General features: G+C 51.4%; 1 protein-coding gene across 7 annotated transcripts in view; it reads right to left on the reverse strand.

The window, feature by feature from the left end:
* Nucleotides 1–13,937, reverse strand: part of ZMYND11 (zinc finger MYND-type containing 11) — a 118,442-nt gene that overhangs the window by 17,848 nt on the left and 86,657 nt on the right. For all 7 annotated transcript variants that reach the window (XM_032349904.1, XM_032349905.1, XM_032349906.1 and 4 more), the window contains 2 exons: nucleotides 3,380–3,457; nucleotides 738–830 (listed from right to left, as the gene is read on the reverse strand). In XM_032349904.1, coding sequence (XP_032205795.1) covers nucleotides 738–830; nucleotides 3,380–3,457 — 171 coding nt within the window. The remainder of the gene's footprint in view (nucleotides 1–737; nucleotides 831–3,379; nucleotides 3,458–13,937) is intronic.

Below are 13,937 nucleotides of genomic sequence, written 5' to 3' on the forward strand. Positions count from 1 at the left end.
GAGGTGAAAACTCCCTGTTCTGTTCCAGGCTCTCCTGGCCACTTTCTCATCTACTCTTCCACTGAACTCCTACACCTTCAGTCCCTCCCAGCGGCCACGGCGACTGAGAAACTTGTGGAATGACTCCAGAGGATTCCTGCGGTCCCCCATGAGCTATTACGGCAACACAAAGTCTTACATTCAAAGTGACATGCCAAGTACAGAACGAGCGCTTCAGCAATCCTAACTGGAAACATGTTACAATGTTCTGGATTTTAGTGCAACTTGTAATCACACATTAACAAAGCCATCAAAAAACCTTGGCCAGAAGAGGTAAAATTAAGCACTCTTAAGAATAGTCAAGTTCTAGGGCTCCTGGGTGGCTCAGTCATTGGACATCTGCCTCCGGCTCGGGTCGTGATTCCAGGGTCCTGGGCCTGGGCCCCACATCGGGCTCCCTGCTCAGCCGGGAGCTGCTTCCCCTCTCCCCCGCCCCTGCTTGTGTTCCCTCTCTCGCTCTGTCTCTGTCAAATAAATAAATAAAATCTTTAAAACAAAGCAAAACAAAACAGAACAGGAGAGTTAAATTTTCTGATTATCATCTCCGTGTTGCTCAGGTTCAGTCTGCTGCTTCCCAGGACTCGGGTCCCAGGCACCACCGTTCCCTTGAGAGAGACGCCTGCGCGGCACGGCTCAAGTGAGCAAAGCCCACCCAGGAGCTCTGGGGGCATGGGGAGCGGGACCGAGGGCGGCTTTACCTCCTGTATGGTGGGGACGTCAACCGCCGAGTGCACCAGCCTCCGGTACATCGGGTGCTTGTTGTCCTTGCCCTTCTTGTTGAGGTCTATGGCCTGAAAGGTCAGCAGATGCAGGTCTCAAACACAGCCCGAGAGACAAGTGAAACGATTCTAAACGACAGAATTTACCAGAAAAACGTACGTGTACTCTATCATTTCAGGCGACATTTTTAGGGTTTTGACAGAACAATTATTTAGAAAATTCCACTTCATTTTAGATGTATCCGTTAAATGTTCATTTTGATAAATGTATTAAAAATGTAAAAATATTAATGTTTCTACAACAAAGGAGATAGGAATATATAACAGGGAAAGACCATCTCTTCCATAAAGCGTGCTGTGAAAATTGGGCACTTTTTTTTTTTTTTAAAGATTTTATTTATCTATTTGACAGGGAGAGAGAGTGCACAGTCAGGGGAGGAGAGGCAGAGGGGAAGCAGGCTTCACAACGCAGCCCCTGGGACCATGACCTGAGCCAAAGGCAGACACTTCATGACTGAGCCACCCAGGAGCCCTGAAATTGGACACTTTCTTACACCATATATAAACAGTAACTCAAAATGGAGTAGAGACCCAAATGTGAGACCTGAAACTACATCAATCCTGGAAGAAAACACAGGCAGTAAACTTTTGCACATCAACCTGGCAGTATTCTTCAGAGACAGACCCTGAGGCAAGGGAAACAAAAGCCAAGGGCGCCTGGGTGGCTCAGCGGGTTAAAGCCTCTGCCTTCGGCTCAGGTCCTGATCCCAGGGTCCTGGGATCGGGCCCCGCATCGGGCTCTCTGCTCAGCAGGGAGCCAGCTTCCTCCTCTCTCTGCCTGCCTCTCTGCCTACTTGTGATCTCTGCCTGTCAAATAAATAAATAAAATATTTAAAAAAGAAAAAAAAAAAAACAAAAAACCAAAAAAGCCAAAATGAACTACTGGGACTTCATCAAGATAAAAAGCTTCTGCACAGCACAGGAAACAGTCAACAAAACTAAAGGCAACCGACAGAATGTAACAAGGTATTTGCAAATGGCCTATAGACAGAGAGTCAGTACCCAAATTCCATCAAGAACTTTTCAAAGTCAACACCCACAGAACAAATAATCCAATCAAGAAATGGGCAGAAGACCACATCACTCAGCATCAGGGAAATACACATCAAAACCACAATGAAGGGGCGCCTGGTGGCTCAGTGGGTTAAGCCGCTGCCTTCGGCTCGGGTCATGATCTCAGGGTCTTGGAATCGAGTCCCGCATCGGGCTCTCTGCTCGGCAGGGAGCCTGCTTCCCCCTCTCTCTCTGCCTGCCTCTTTGCCTGCTTGTGATCTCTGTCTGTCAAATAAATAAATAAAATCTTAAACAAAACAAAACAAAACAAAAAAACACACTGAGATGCCACCTCACACCAGTCAGAATGGCTAAAATCAACAAGTCAGGAAACAACAGATGCTGGCGAGGATGCGGAGAAAGGGGAGCCTCCTACACTGTTGGTGGGAATGCAAGCTGGTGCAGCCACTCTGGAAAACAGCATGGAGGTTCCTCATGATGTAAACAATAGAGCTACCCTACAACTCTACAACTACGCTCCTAGGTATTTACCCCAAAGATACAGATGCAGTGAAAAGGGCCATCTGTACCCCAATGTGCACAGCAGCAACGGCCACGACAGCTAACCTGCAGAGAGAGCCCCGAGGTCCTTCGCCAGAAGGACAGATGAAGAAGAAGAGGTTTATGTACACGAAGGAATGCCACTCAGCCAACAGGAAGAACAAAATCTTTCCGTTTGCAATGACATGGACCGAAGTACAGGGTGTTACGCTACGCGGAATAAGCCAACCAGAGAAAGACACACACCACGTGATTTCACTTGTACGCGGGATCTAAAAATCCAACCAACCAACCAGACTCTCAACTACAGAGAACAAAGTGGTGGTTCGCAGACAGGGGGAGCGTCGGGGATTGACAGGAATAGGTGCAAATTTCCACTTATAAAATATGTAAGTCATGGGGCACCTGGGGGGGACTCAGTGGTTAAGCCTCTGCCTTCAGCTCAGGTCATGATCCCAGGGTCCTGGGATCGAGCCCCTTGTCGGGTTCCCTGCTGGGTAGGAAGCCTGCTTCCCCCTCTCCCTCCGCCTCTGCTTGTGTTCCCTCTCTGTGTCGATTAAATAAATTAAATAAGTAAATAAACCTTAAGTAATAAATCAGCAGGTGAGTCACGAGGACCAACAGCAGCACGGGGAACACAGTGCGCAGTGCCGCCCTCGCGCTGTGCGCCTGCTCTCACTGCTGAGCACGGAGTCGTGCATACAAAGGTCGAATCACGGTGTGTGCACCTGCCAATAATATGATATTGCACGCCAACTACACTTCAATTAAAGATTTTGAAAAATAAAAGATGGAACAACAGAAATGGATCAGCGGGCACGAAGAGTGTCGGCCTCCTCCACTTCAGCTCCAGAGCCGCCTGACGAAGCAGAACAGCCGCTACCGACAAAGGACCTCGGGCCGCAGCGGTCTGCACCCGGTGCCGCCGTAAAGGCCCTGGGGCGCTCTCCGGTCGGGAAGGGTCGGGACACGAGCTCTGGGAGGTCCCGACCGCCGGGCGGGCTTACCCGTTCCTTCATGCGGGAGACAATGAACCGCAAGTACGTGCTCATCTCCTGTTTGTTTGTGTTTTTCTTCTTGATGCTCTGTTAAAAACAGAAAAGGCCAGACACAAAATGTGATTATTGACAGGTCTGGTTCATGTAAAAGACTTTATATATAAAAGATACAGTATGCAAAGATTGTATTCAAACCTGCACTATTTCCAATGCGTTTGACACAAAGAAATCCTAAACGTGCATAGCATTTAATGTGACAGTAAAACGGAAACAGGTTGTATTTGACGTAAGACCTCACAGAATTACACATTTTTTCTTATTTAGAACTTCAACCATTTTCAGATACAACGAATGATGACGTAATAATGACATGATGTAGAATCACTTATTTTATCCAAAAAAAAAAAAAAAGAGAGAGAGAGAAAGAGAAGAAAAGTTGGCCGAAACCCTTTCGGGAACATTTTAAATTAGTAATATTAAAGGGTGAATTTCGACATACACGATTCCTCTAAAGTCCGTGTCACCTGTGAATTCTGTACAGCACAGCTGCACACCTGCTTATCTGTTTTCAAGGGTTACGGGGTCTGTTCAGTAGTAACCCCAATTTCTATCAGCCTGACCTGAAGAGCTAATTAGGTTCTTCAATTTATGTCTCAGAAAATCTAAATTCATGCAAAGAGAAAAAGACGGGCCTCTCCCTTTCGTGTCATTTCTAGACGGCGCGCAAAGATGAACGTCCCACTTCTTCCGTCGAGGCTGAGGGCTCCCGGCAGCCCCCGCTCTACGGAGGCCCTCCCACGCGGCTGACTCGGTGCGGACAGCACATCCCAGCTGCCATCACCCGCGGGCCCCCAGAGGACGGGTCCCTGCCCACTGGAGCCACCGCTCCCAAAGGGCTGTCCGTGCCGGACGTCGCCCCAACACAGTGGCGGACTGGAGGCAGGAGCCAGCATTCCCCAGGTAACTGAGTCTTCGCTGGGGCGTGTGAACCGGTCACCCACACACAACACTAAACCACCTGAATGGAAAATGGTCAACTGCTTTCCTTCCTGGACGTGTGGCTTCCTGCACTTCCCGTTCTATGTGGTGCCTTCCCAGGGCGCCTGGCTGGCTCAGTCGGAAGAACATGCAACACATGATCTTGGGGTCCTGCATTCGCGCCCCACGATGCATGCAGAAATGACTTAAATAAAATTCATAAAAACTGTAAACAATAACACTGACCCCTTCTTTCCACTTCTCACCTGGACTCTGGTACAATTACTGCTTCTGCTGTGTGGGGCTGCCGTGTGACCCGTGCACACGGCGTCTAACCGATGCCCGGCACAGAGCAGTTGTGCAAGTCTGTCCACACCCAGAGACACCGGTGAACTTCCGGGAAACACAGCTGGGCTTCCAGCCCAGCAAGCACAGCCCAGAGACCAGCGAGGCCACGTGGTCACACCGGAGTCAGCATCCCTGAGGGATGGTCCCTGCGTGCTCTGCTCGATCCTCAGGTGGCTGGGACACGTGACCGAGCCGGAGCACCCGGTCAGGTCTGGAGCTGACCACACTTCCTGGACTCCGGGTTTAGAGTCGCGGGGGCAGGGGCAGCTCTGTGGTACCTTGTGGATTCTCATTTTTCACATGACCCCCAGCAACACGTGGGAACCACCAGCGGCTGCCCCCAAAGCCAGCACCACAGAGAAAGCCATCGGTGTGCAGCTGTGCGCACCCAGGGGCGTGTGCGGGGCTCTCTGGGCAGGGGAAACATGGTCAGCTATTCCTGATGCTGGACAAACGTTCTTGCAACATGGATGTTCTCCCCCGTGCCGCTCTCTCCAGAAACGAGCACCTGATGGACTGTCAGAACCGGAGAAGAGAAGGGGTAATGGGCCAAGACGCCCGCTGCTCTGCTCACCTGTGGGAAACCCACACTCTCTCACCACAGAGGAGAACGAAAACGAAGCTTCCAGCTACGTGCTCTGTCATGTTAACTCCCCAATATTTTGGATGTGCTACTACAACTGCTGACCGTAGGTATCCGTCTGATCATTCAATCATGAATCCACGTAGATGCAAATAAAACACCAACCTGTTAACAGGTCAGGCATCCTGCAATTCCACCTGTCGGGTTAAGGGTGTTTCAACAGGTGACGTACAATTTACGGAAGTTCACAAGCAACACGTCACGTTAGCGAAGCGTGATTTCCAGGCCCCACACATACTGTTCCCAACCTTCCCTCGAGGAGGCAGAGCAGGAAGACTCTCCTCTCTCGAGTACCTCCAGCCCAACCCAGGGAGCCCTCGAGAGAGCAGTGGAGATACGTGGGCAAGAGCTGCCCTCGCCCAGGGACTGGGGATCCCACATCTGTGCAGGAAGGTGGTTTTCCCTCTGTGCTCAACGTCAGCCCACGCAGTACTTCACTCTTCATGTGAATCTAACCCCTCTTCTTTGTTCGTTTAGAGACGGAGAAAATAAATTGATTCAAACACCTCTGTCAGGGGCGCTGGGGGGCTCCATCGGTGAAGCGTCTGCCTTTGCCTCAGGTCATGATCTTGGGGGCCCGGGATCGAGCCCCGCATTGGGCTCTGCTCAGTGGGGGGCCTGCTTCCCTCCCTCTGCTCCCCTGCACTGCTTGTGTTGTCTCCAATATGCAATATCTTAAGGAAAAAAAAAAAGCCCAACACCCCCCCCAATTTTGTGAGGACAAACAAGGGTTCTCCTGCAGATGTCCAGTTGACGGGCTTCTGTGCCTGGACCTTGGCTCCCTGGGCACTCAGGGGGTGGCAAGTGCCTGCTTCCTGGACCGGCTTCCAGCCGTGGGCCTCGATGCAGGAGCTCACGCCTACGAGAGACCCTGCATGCACGCGGCCTCTCCCCCAGTTTCTGAAGACCAAGCGTTCGCCGCAAGATGCTTGCACACTTGCTAAGCTGATGGGCTTGTGCTGCGGCCCCTCCCTGTTGTAACTCAGAGCTTTACGGTTTCACCGAAGAAAGGAAGGACGCGCTGCAGCCTCCGTCAGGGCGCGAGATCTCTTCGCGACAGTCACAGCGTTTCAACTGTGTCAGTTCAGCCAAACCAAGACACTGAAGGTGGCTTGAAAAAGCCACTTGAACAGAAATTAAAGGAGCAGCTTCTCAGGGAAATGCTACTCTGTCTGTAACACAACTAAGCAGACTGCTCTTTAAAACAAGGTCAGAAAAATAAAACTAAAGCTTTTAGACATCTGCAGGCTATTCCAGACCCAATTCTTCCTCAGGCTTTGCAGACCTGTACGCATTCTCTCCTTGCAGGCTGCAGGCGCCCTCAGGAAAGGCCTCTCCGCAGCCCGTGAGTTCTAGTAACTTCACATCGGCACAGAGGGATAACTCGGGTCAGTGTCTACAAATAATCGGGAAAGCCTCGGCATCACGTGGCCAAAGTTGCTGTAACCGTTCTCAGAGGACAATGATCACGTGCCTGCAGGTGTGTTACAAAAGTGAGACTCAAGCGAGAAGCTCTCAAACACACGACAGTTGACCGAGAGGCTGCTTTCCTCATGGGGAAAATAATGGACAATCTTAAACATCTTCTTGAGTCAGGGACTCGCCTCCATCACCAGAAGGGCCGGTCGGAGCAAACTGGAAGAGGCTGGGTGCGTGCCACAGAGAAAACATGAGTCCGGCAATTCAGCCACACTCAGGACCTTATGATGGTTTCGGCTCAAAGAAGGGATGAGTAACCCTTGATCCCTAGGTCATTACTGACGAGACACCACGCGCCATGACAGGAACGAGCACTCATGACTGAATGGTCTGGAATTTTTAATGCTCTTTAGAGACCCAAATTTTCAGCTGCAGAAGCGTATCTTAGCAAAAAACGAACTTGTGGAAAGAGTATCTCAGCACAGCTAGTTCCCAAATGAAACCAGTGTGCGATCAGAGGTCCCTGGACCCCAGATCTGTGCTGCTAGAGTTGAGCAAATCCAAGTCCCCCAGCCTGCGATGACACAAGACAAGGACGTCACACTCTCCTGGGGGTCCCCAATATCCAGACTATTTTTCCTGCCATAGGGTCAGATGAGCAGTTGACAAACCTCTGTGGAGGGCCAGACGGTCTATAGCTCAGGCTCAGACAAACGGTAGGAGTTTGTCCGCACCATTCAACTCTGCTACGCACTGAAAAAGCAGTAAGGCTCTGGGATACTGAAGTCTGAATTTCTTAGGATTTTCACACGTCACAAAATACTTCCCCCTCTTTGATTTTTCTTTGACCATTAAAAAATGTAAAACCCATTCTAACCTCATGAACAAGACACAAGCTGGCGGTGTTCTGCCAACCCCTGGACAGACTGTGTTCTGCGGAAACAGGGTTCCCAAGGGTCCAGCTCAGCGGGTGTCTGCCAAGGCCTCGTACAGTATGTGCACACAGTAAGCGCTCAATGAATACTAACCGAGGAACCGCTGCTAGTCGTACGACTGTCGCCTGCGGGACAGAGCATCCCACACGGCTGAGATCAAGCACAGGAAATCCCTCCCCGCGAGACGCGTGACTCGGCGCTGGTTGTTGCGCGGCGGCCACTCCAAGCCGCTGTGTTCAGTGCGGGTGTCCCGTCGCTTCGCCGCGCTCCAACACCTGAACACCGCCTCGCCCTCCGACCGCAGAGGCCCCCATCGGCGTCCGTGAGCTCACCGGGCCCCACGGCTGTGCGCCCCACAGCACCCCGGCCGCTGTGGCGCCAGGGGCCCCACGTATCCCTGCGGGAGGAACACATCCGCGCCGGTCGCCGCAGCACGGGCGGAACCGCGGCCTCGACGAGTCCCTGCGGCCAGAGGGTCCCGGGGCATGTTCTCTGCACCGACACTGCCGCGGTCGCCCCGCGGAGCCCGGCGTCTACGACACCCTCCGCAGCGCACCCTCCGCAGCGCACCCTCCGCAGCGCCGAGGCACGACGCGGTCCCGTAAATCCCTCCTCAGAGGAAGCGCCCAGGGCTGAGGGCCGCACAGCAGAGCTGGCCTGGGGCGAGGAGCGAGGGGCCCAGAGCCGGCCACCGCGTCCGTCCGCCCCGCCCCGCCCCAGATGACTGACCGACAGTCACCTTCTAGGACAGTTTTCTGAAAATGCACCTGCGTTCCGGCTTTGTCACCCCACCTACGCTGACGTCGCCTCTCGGCCGCTCGGGCGGGGTGGGGTGGACGGGGCGGGGGGTGTGGACGGCAGCGCGCACGCGCAGCTCACCCCCGGCCCCCGGGACAGCGCTGCGCGGGTCCCCGGCTCCGTCCTAAACCCCAGCGCCCTGCAACCGTCCTGCCGTCGTCGCTGTCGGGACTTGCAGGGGCTTCAAGTTTAAAAACCTCCGTCACGCTGTCCTGGCTCTGCCGTCCCGGTCACCGGGAGACACCGGGGTCCGGAGGGTGACTGCTGCGGACCCAGGCAGCGCGCTGGCCAACCCGACTGCGTGCGCGCGCCTCTGGAGCAGGGAGGTGGCCCAGGGGTCCCCACCGCGGTGTCCGCGCATACGGCGGCCCCGAGTGCTACCCCCGCCGCGTCCGCGCGCACGTTCCGGGGGGCGCTCGCCTCCCCGTCCGGGTCACCGAGTCCGGCCGTGGCGCGGGTGACCAGGGCGGCCCCGCACCGCAGAGAAGTGGGTCCCCCTCGCCCCCCACGTGCCCACAAGGACGGGGCCGCTCAGTCGGCGAGCATCTGCCTTCGGCTCAGGTCGTGGTCGCGGGGTCCTGGGTTCCAGCCCCCGCGGGTCGAGCCTGCCGCCCCCCCCTGCTCAGGCTGGTCCTCTCCCCGCGCGTCCAACAGACAAACAACGTAGGGAAGAAGGACGCGCCAGCCGGGGAGCGGGGCGCGGGGCGCGCGCCCACCCGGAGGTCCGCCGCCAGCAGCGCACGCCTGGGCGGGCACCCAGGCACTGGGGGTGCCCTGGGGGACAGGCGGGAAGGACACACTCAGGGCCGTGTCCCGGAACAGCGGCCCTCCCTCCTACAGCCCACAGAACAGACCTCAGAGAGGCGGACGGGCCTCCCGGCGGACGGGCCTCCCGGCGGACGGGCCTCCCCGCTCTCTTCTGAAAGGACGGCAGCGTCTGTGTTTCCGCTCGGGGACAAGCATCTCTCTCGGCTTCACGGGCCTGTCACAGGGGTGCCGCCTGCCCCTCCCCCAGTCGCGCGGGGCCCGCAGCGGGAACCGTGCCCTCTGCAGCGCTGCGTCCGCCCTGGTCACCCCAGCCGAGCGCGGCGGGGTCCGCACTAAGGGGTCTTATCCTGCTGAGGAAACCAGACCGACCCTCATCTCCTCCTGATCCCTCAGGACAAAAGGAAAAGCGCCGATTCAATTCAAGTGACCTTATGCACAAAAGATGCGTCAGTTAGAACGGATATTCCACCACCCAAAACTCTTCACACCCATATGCAAGCTTTCTGGCCTTACTGTTAAATTCATCATGAGAAGATCATGTAGAAAATGCGTGGTTCTCTTTCTTGTTTGGGTCCAGGTCAGAGGCTACACCCGACTGTAAGACCCTCTGGCTTTAGTAATGCTCCCATCACCTGTTCCTGGAGTCAAGCCTCCTAAAAGATTGGTTCAGACAAAAATTACTTTTTAAAAATAATTTTTTTTGTTGATATAAAGATGGTATGATCCAGCTTTAAAAGCTGCAAAATATATTTGGCTCATGTTCACTTTCTTTTTTTGTTGTTTTTATTTACAGAGAGAAAGACAGCAGAGCAGAAACACAGCGGGACAGTGGGAGGGGGAAACAGGCTTCCCGAGGAGGAGGGAGCTGAGGCGGGCTCCATCCCAGGACCCTGGGATCATGACCTGAGCCGAAGGCAGACACTTAATGACTGAGCCACCCAGGTGCCCCTCATTTTTTAATAGTACTATGTCTGTCTACCATATAACAAATAAAGACAAAAAGCTTCTACTTCTATTTAAAAATCAAATCTCCATTCCAGATTTGTTAATCTGGCTGAAAACTTGACTTAACTACATTCAGGGTGAAAATATTCACAACTTTCTCACATCAACAGAGAAACAGACCAGAAAGCAAAGGCGTCAGTCTCATGGTCAACACGCCGCAGGGAGTACATGATTTCAAAGTAGTTTCTTATTTTTTTCTTTTTTGAAGATTTTATGTATTTATTTGACAGAGAGAAAAAGATCACAAGTAGGCAAAGAAGCAGGCAGAGAAAGAGGGGGAAGCAGGCTCCCCACTGAGCAGAGAGCCCAATGGGGGCCTCGATCCCAGGACCCAGAGATCATGACCTGAACTGAAGGCAGAGGCTTAACCTACTGAGCCACCCAGGCACCCTAGAAGTATTTTCATTTAGCATTTTGTTTTAGTTCATTCTGAACATTAAATGAGTGACCTCCCTACTTTGGGAATTAAAAAAAAAATTTGTACTGCCCGCACAGCAGAAAGAATGAAAAGTGGATTCAGAAGTCCGTCTCCATCTCCAGTTCCAGGAACTAGCTTTCGTCAGGACTGTGGCTTCAGCCCCTCAGCGAGCACACGTCACACTGACACCCCCAGAGCTCAGCGCCATCCACAAGCTGGGACCGACCCGTCGGACTCCAGTTGGCCCCTCATGGCCATGGAGTCCTGGGTTAGTTTTAGTTAAAGTCGTGAGATGCTTTCATTTTCATTATCTGCCAGACAGAAATCCGGGTCGTGGGCCCCCTAAGGCCTGTGCAAGTGCCCAGTGCCTCTACGGGGCAGGGGGGAGAGAGCTCTGCAAGCCCCACAGAGAGGTCTGTACCCCCTCCAGAGACCTCTGCCCCGAGAGAGAGGACTTCACCCACCCCCCCGCCCGGGAGGTCTCCCCTCCGGCTTGGAGAGGTCTGTCCCGCCTCCCACCTGAGCTCTGCCAGGCAGCAGGCAGCGACCTCAGCAGCGGCCCCGGGGACAGACAGCGTGTTACTCTGCTCACACGCTACAGAACATTCAAGAAGTTACCAAACATTATCCTGCTGTTCCCAGCAGGAGCACAGCCAGAGAGCATGGAGCGCACACACACGGGCAAGTACACATGGCACACACACAGGCATGCGTGTGCACATGTACACACGTGTGCACACACCAGACACATGCACAAAGAAACCCCTGGTCCCACATTCATGTGCACATGAAATACACCACGCGGAGACACCCACGCAGGGACACAAACGCACACGGGCACGCAGACTTGTGCACACGCACAGGCCCCCCTTCCGTGACCAGCGCGTCAAAGGATAAGCTGACATTGTGATCTGGCAACTCTATAAAAATGAAGCCCTACTGAAAGGAGACATCCGTGTGTATCCTATCACCCTGGTGACAGAACACTGGAAAACACTTTCATGTTGGTATAAGCAGGTATAATCCTCTGAAGGGCAATTTGGTGATTTTTATCATGAATTAAAATGTGCTTATCCTTTAACTTTATGAATTCCACTTTAATAAATTTATCCTGTGATGGTGATCAAACAGAATTACATAAATACATGTTATTTTTAAGTGTCTCTGTTTTCAAAAAACACGACTGACTATATTGTGTTTTAAAGATATATCTTTTAGGCAAATAAAATCTTAAAAGCTACTTTCACTTAAAAGTTATGATCTTCTCATTTTTGTCATGAAAAATTCATGGTTATTTGGGGAATATAAAATTCAAATACGCTTGACTACAACAAAATACAAACTTCATTTGCGTACAGAAATAAATTAAAGCGAGAAGACCGCTCGCAAGAGTGGGTGTGTGAGCGCGGGCCAGGGCTCGGCAGCACATGGCCCGACACCGCTGGTCAGACAGGACCGTGCGGCTGATGGAAATGTGCACCAGGAGGGCATAAACTATGGCTCAGGGACAGTGCTGGATACACACCGGTGACGGGAAGTCATGTGTGAAGCACAGACACGGGACAAACGGACACATGCACACACGCTTGTGCTCACGCACATGGAGAGGGGTCTGTGAGGACATCGCCTGCCGTGTCCTAGTACTTCTGGAAATGTCATTTTTTCTTTATCCTTCTCTAAATTACTTGGATTTTTACAGGTAAATATAAGAGAAATAATTTTAAAACCCCCCTTTTTTCCTAATGAATGATAGTTCCCTGTAAAGTGTAGAACAGTATGTTACTAGAATTTTTTTCAAAGCAAAATGCTAACGTGACATTCAGAGGCTACTTTTTACAAGAACAATCTACCCTGTCTGTACATTTAAATGATTAGAAAGTCAGACATTCAAAAGAAACATCCTCAAGATCGTAAAATTCCTGAGATTTATTATGAATGTTAATAGAGTTATTTTAAATACAGAAATCTTTCTACCGTTGCCTTCTTAAAATATCTGGAAATGGTCAGATACGTGCGTTAAATCTGCTTGAATAGTTCACCACTGGCTGAAACCAATTCTTCGTGGCACTTTCAATACTGTCAGGGACAGATTACATAGAAATAAAAATCTCCTGGTCACTCTAAGATACCAGAAATATTCAAGTTTAGGTAGTAATGGATGGCTGCCACTACTGCTCCAACCTGCACTGAAATTTGGCTCTGAGCATCTGCCCTTCAAAACTCCTCGTGAGTGTGTCTAGTTAATCTGTGCTCTTTCTAAACACTAACGGAGAAGGACACTGGGCAGTGATGTTCTCATCTGCAACCATGTTCTTTGTCCCAGTCTCGACCCTCTCCATTCCTTAAGAGCAAGAACATTTAAATCTGCTCGGTTCCTTTCATATTAGATCACGAAAATGGTTTTATTTGAAGTTTCGACACTGTTTAAAAAAACAAGTCAACCACAAGCCTTCCCTTAAAGATACTTAAAATCCCCTTAAAATTTCAAGGTTATTATGATTCCTTCTCCCATGAAAGAACTGCTAATACATATCTTTTTCTTGAATGTAACAAAACAACAGAATAGATCCTACACAGAAATAACTATTTCTTAAGGCATTTTAAAGCTCAAAATAAAACTCACCATCCCCAACCCAAACACAGGCGTTTTGAGCCTCCCCAGAGCAGCTCCCAGCCTAAGAAACAAGTGCGGGGTCACGAGTGTTTACGGACTCAGCATCCCTGCTCAAGTTCAAGCCTCTCACAATGTGGGCAAGTACAGATGGACAAAGACGAAAGGAAAACCAAAGGACAGAAAGAAAGACAGATGGGGTACACTGAGCTCCACTGTGGCTACCATGTTTGGCCCAGTTACTGTGGCCCAGTAACTCTCTGAAATGTTAAAAAAACCATCTGGCCTACAAAGTAGAGCAAACACACGTGGAAGAGGGGACCTGACAACTTGACCATGAAATCCTATGAAGTAGCCTTAGACATTTTCTTCAAAGGTATAATTGTTCAATTTCCACTCAGGAATATAAAATATCCACAACAAAGTTTAATGCGTCTTCAAAAACTCCAGTGTTTTTGCTCAGTCTGTACTATGAAAGCTGTGGCCATGAGGACACCTGGACATCAGGAATTGCACTTTGGGAAGGTCAGAGCCCCTCCCATCCGATCAGCAACCACCTCTTTGTATTTTTCTACCTTAATGCTCTTGTTCTTAAGGTTTCATTAATACCTTACTTCAAGTGTTAACTGTTACCGGAAAACAAA

The sequence above is a fragment of the Mustela erminea genome, chromosome 6 (genome assembly GCF_009829155.1).
Source record: "Mustela erminea isolate mMusErm1 chromosome 6, mMusErm1.Pri, whole genome shotgun sequence".
Lineage (NCBI taxonomy): Eukaryota > Metazoa > Chordata > Mammalia > Carnivora > Mustelidae > Mustela > Mustela erminea.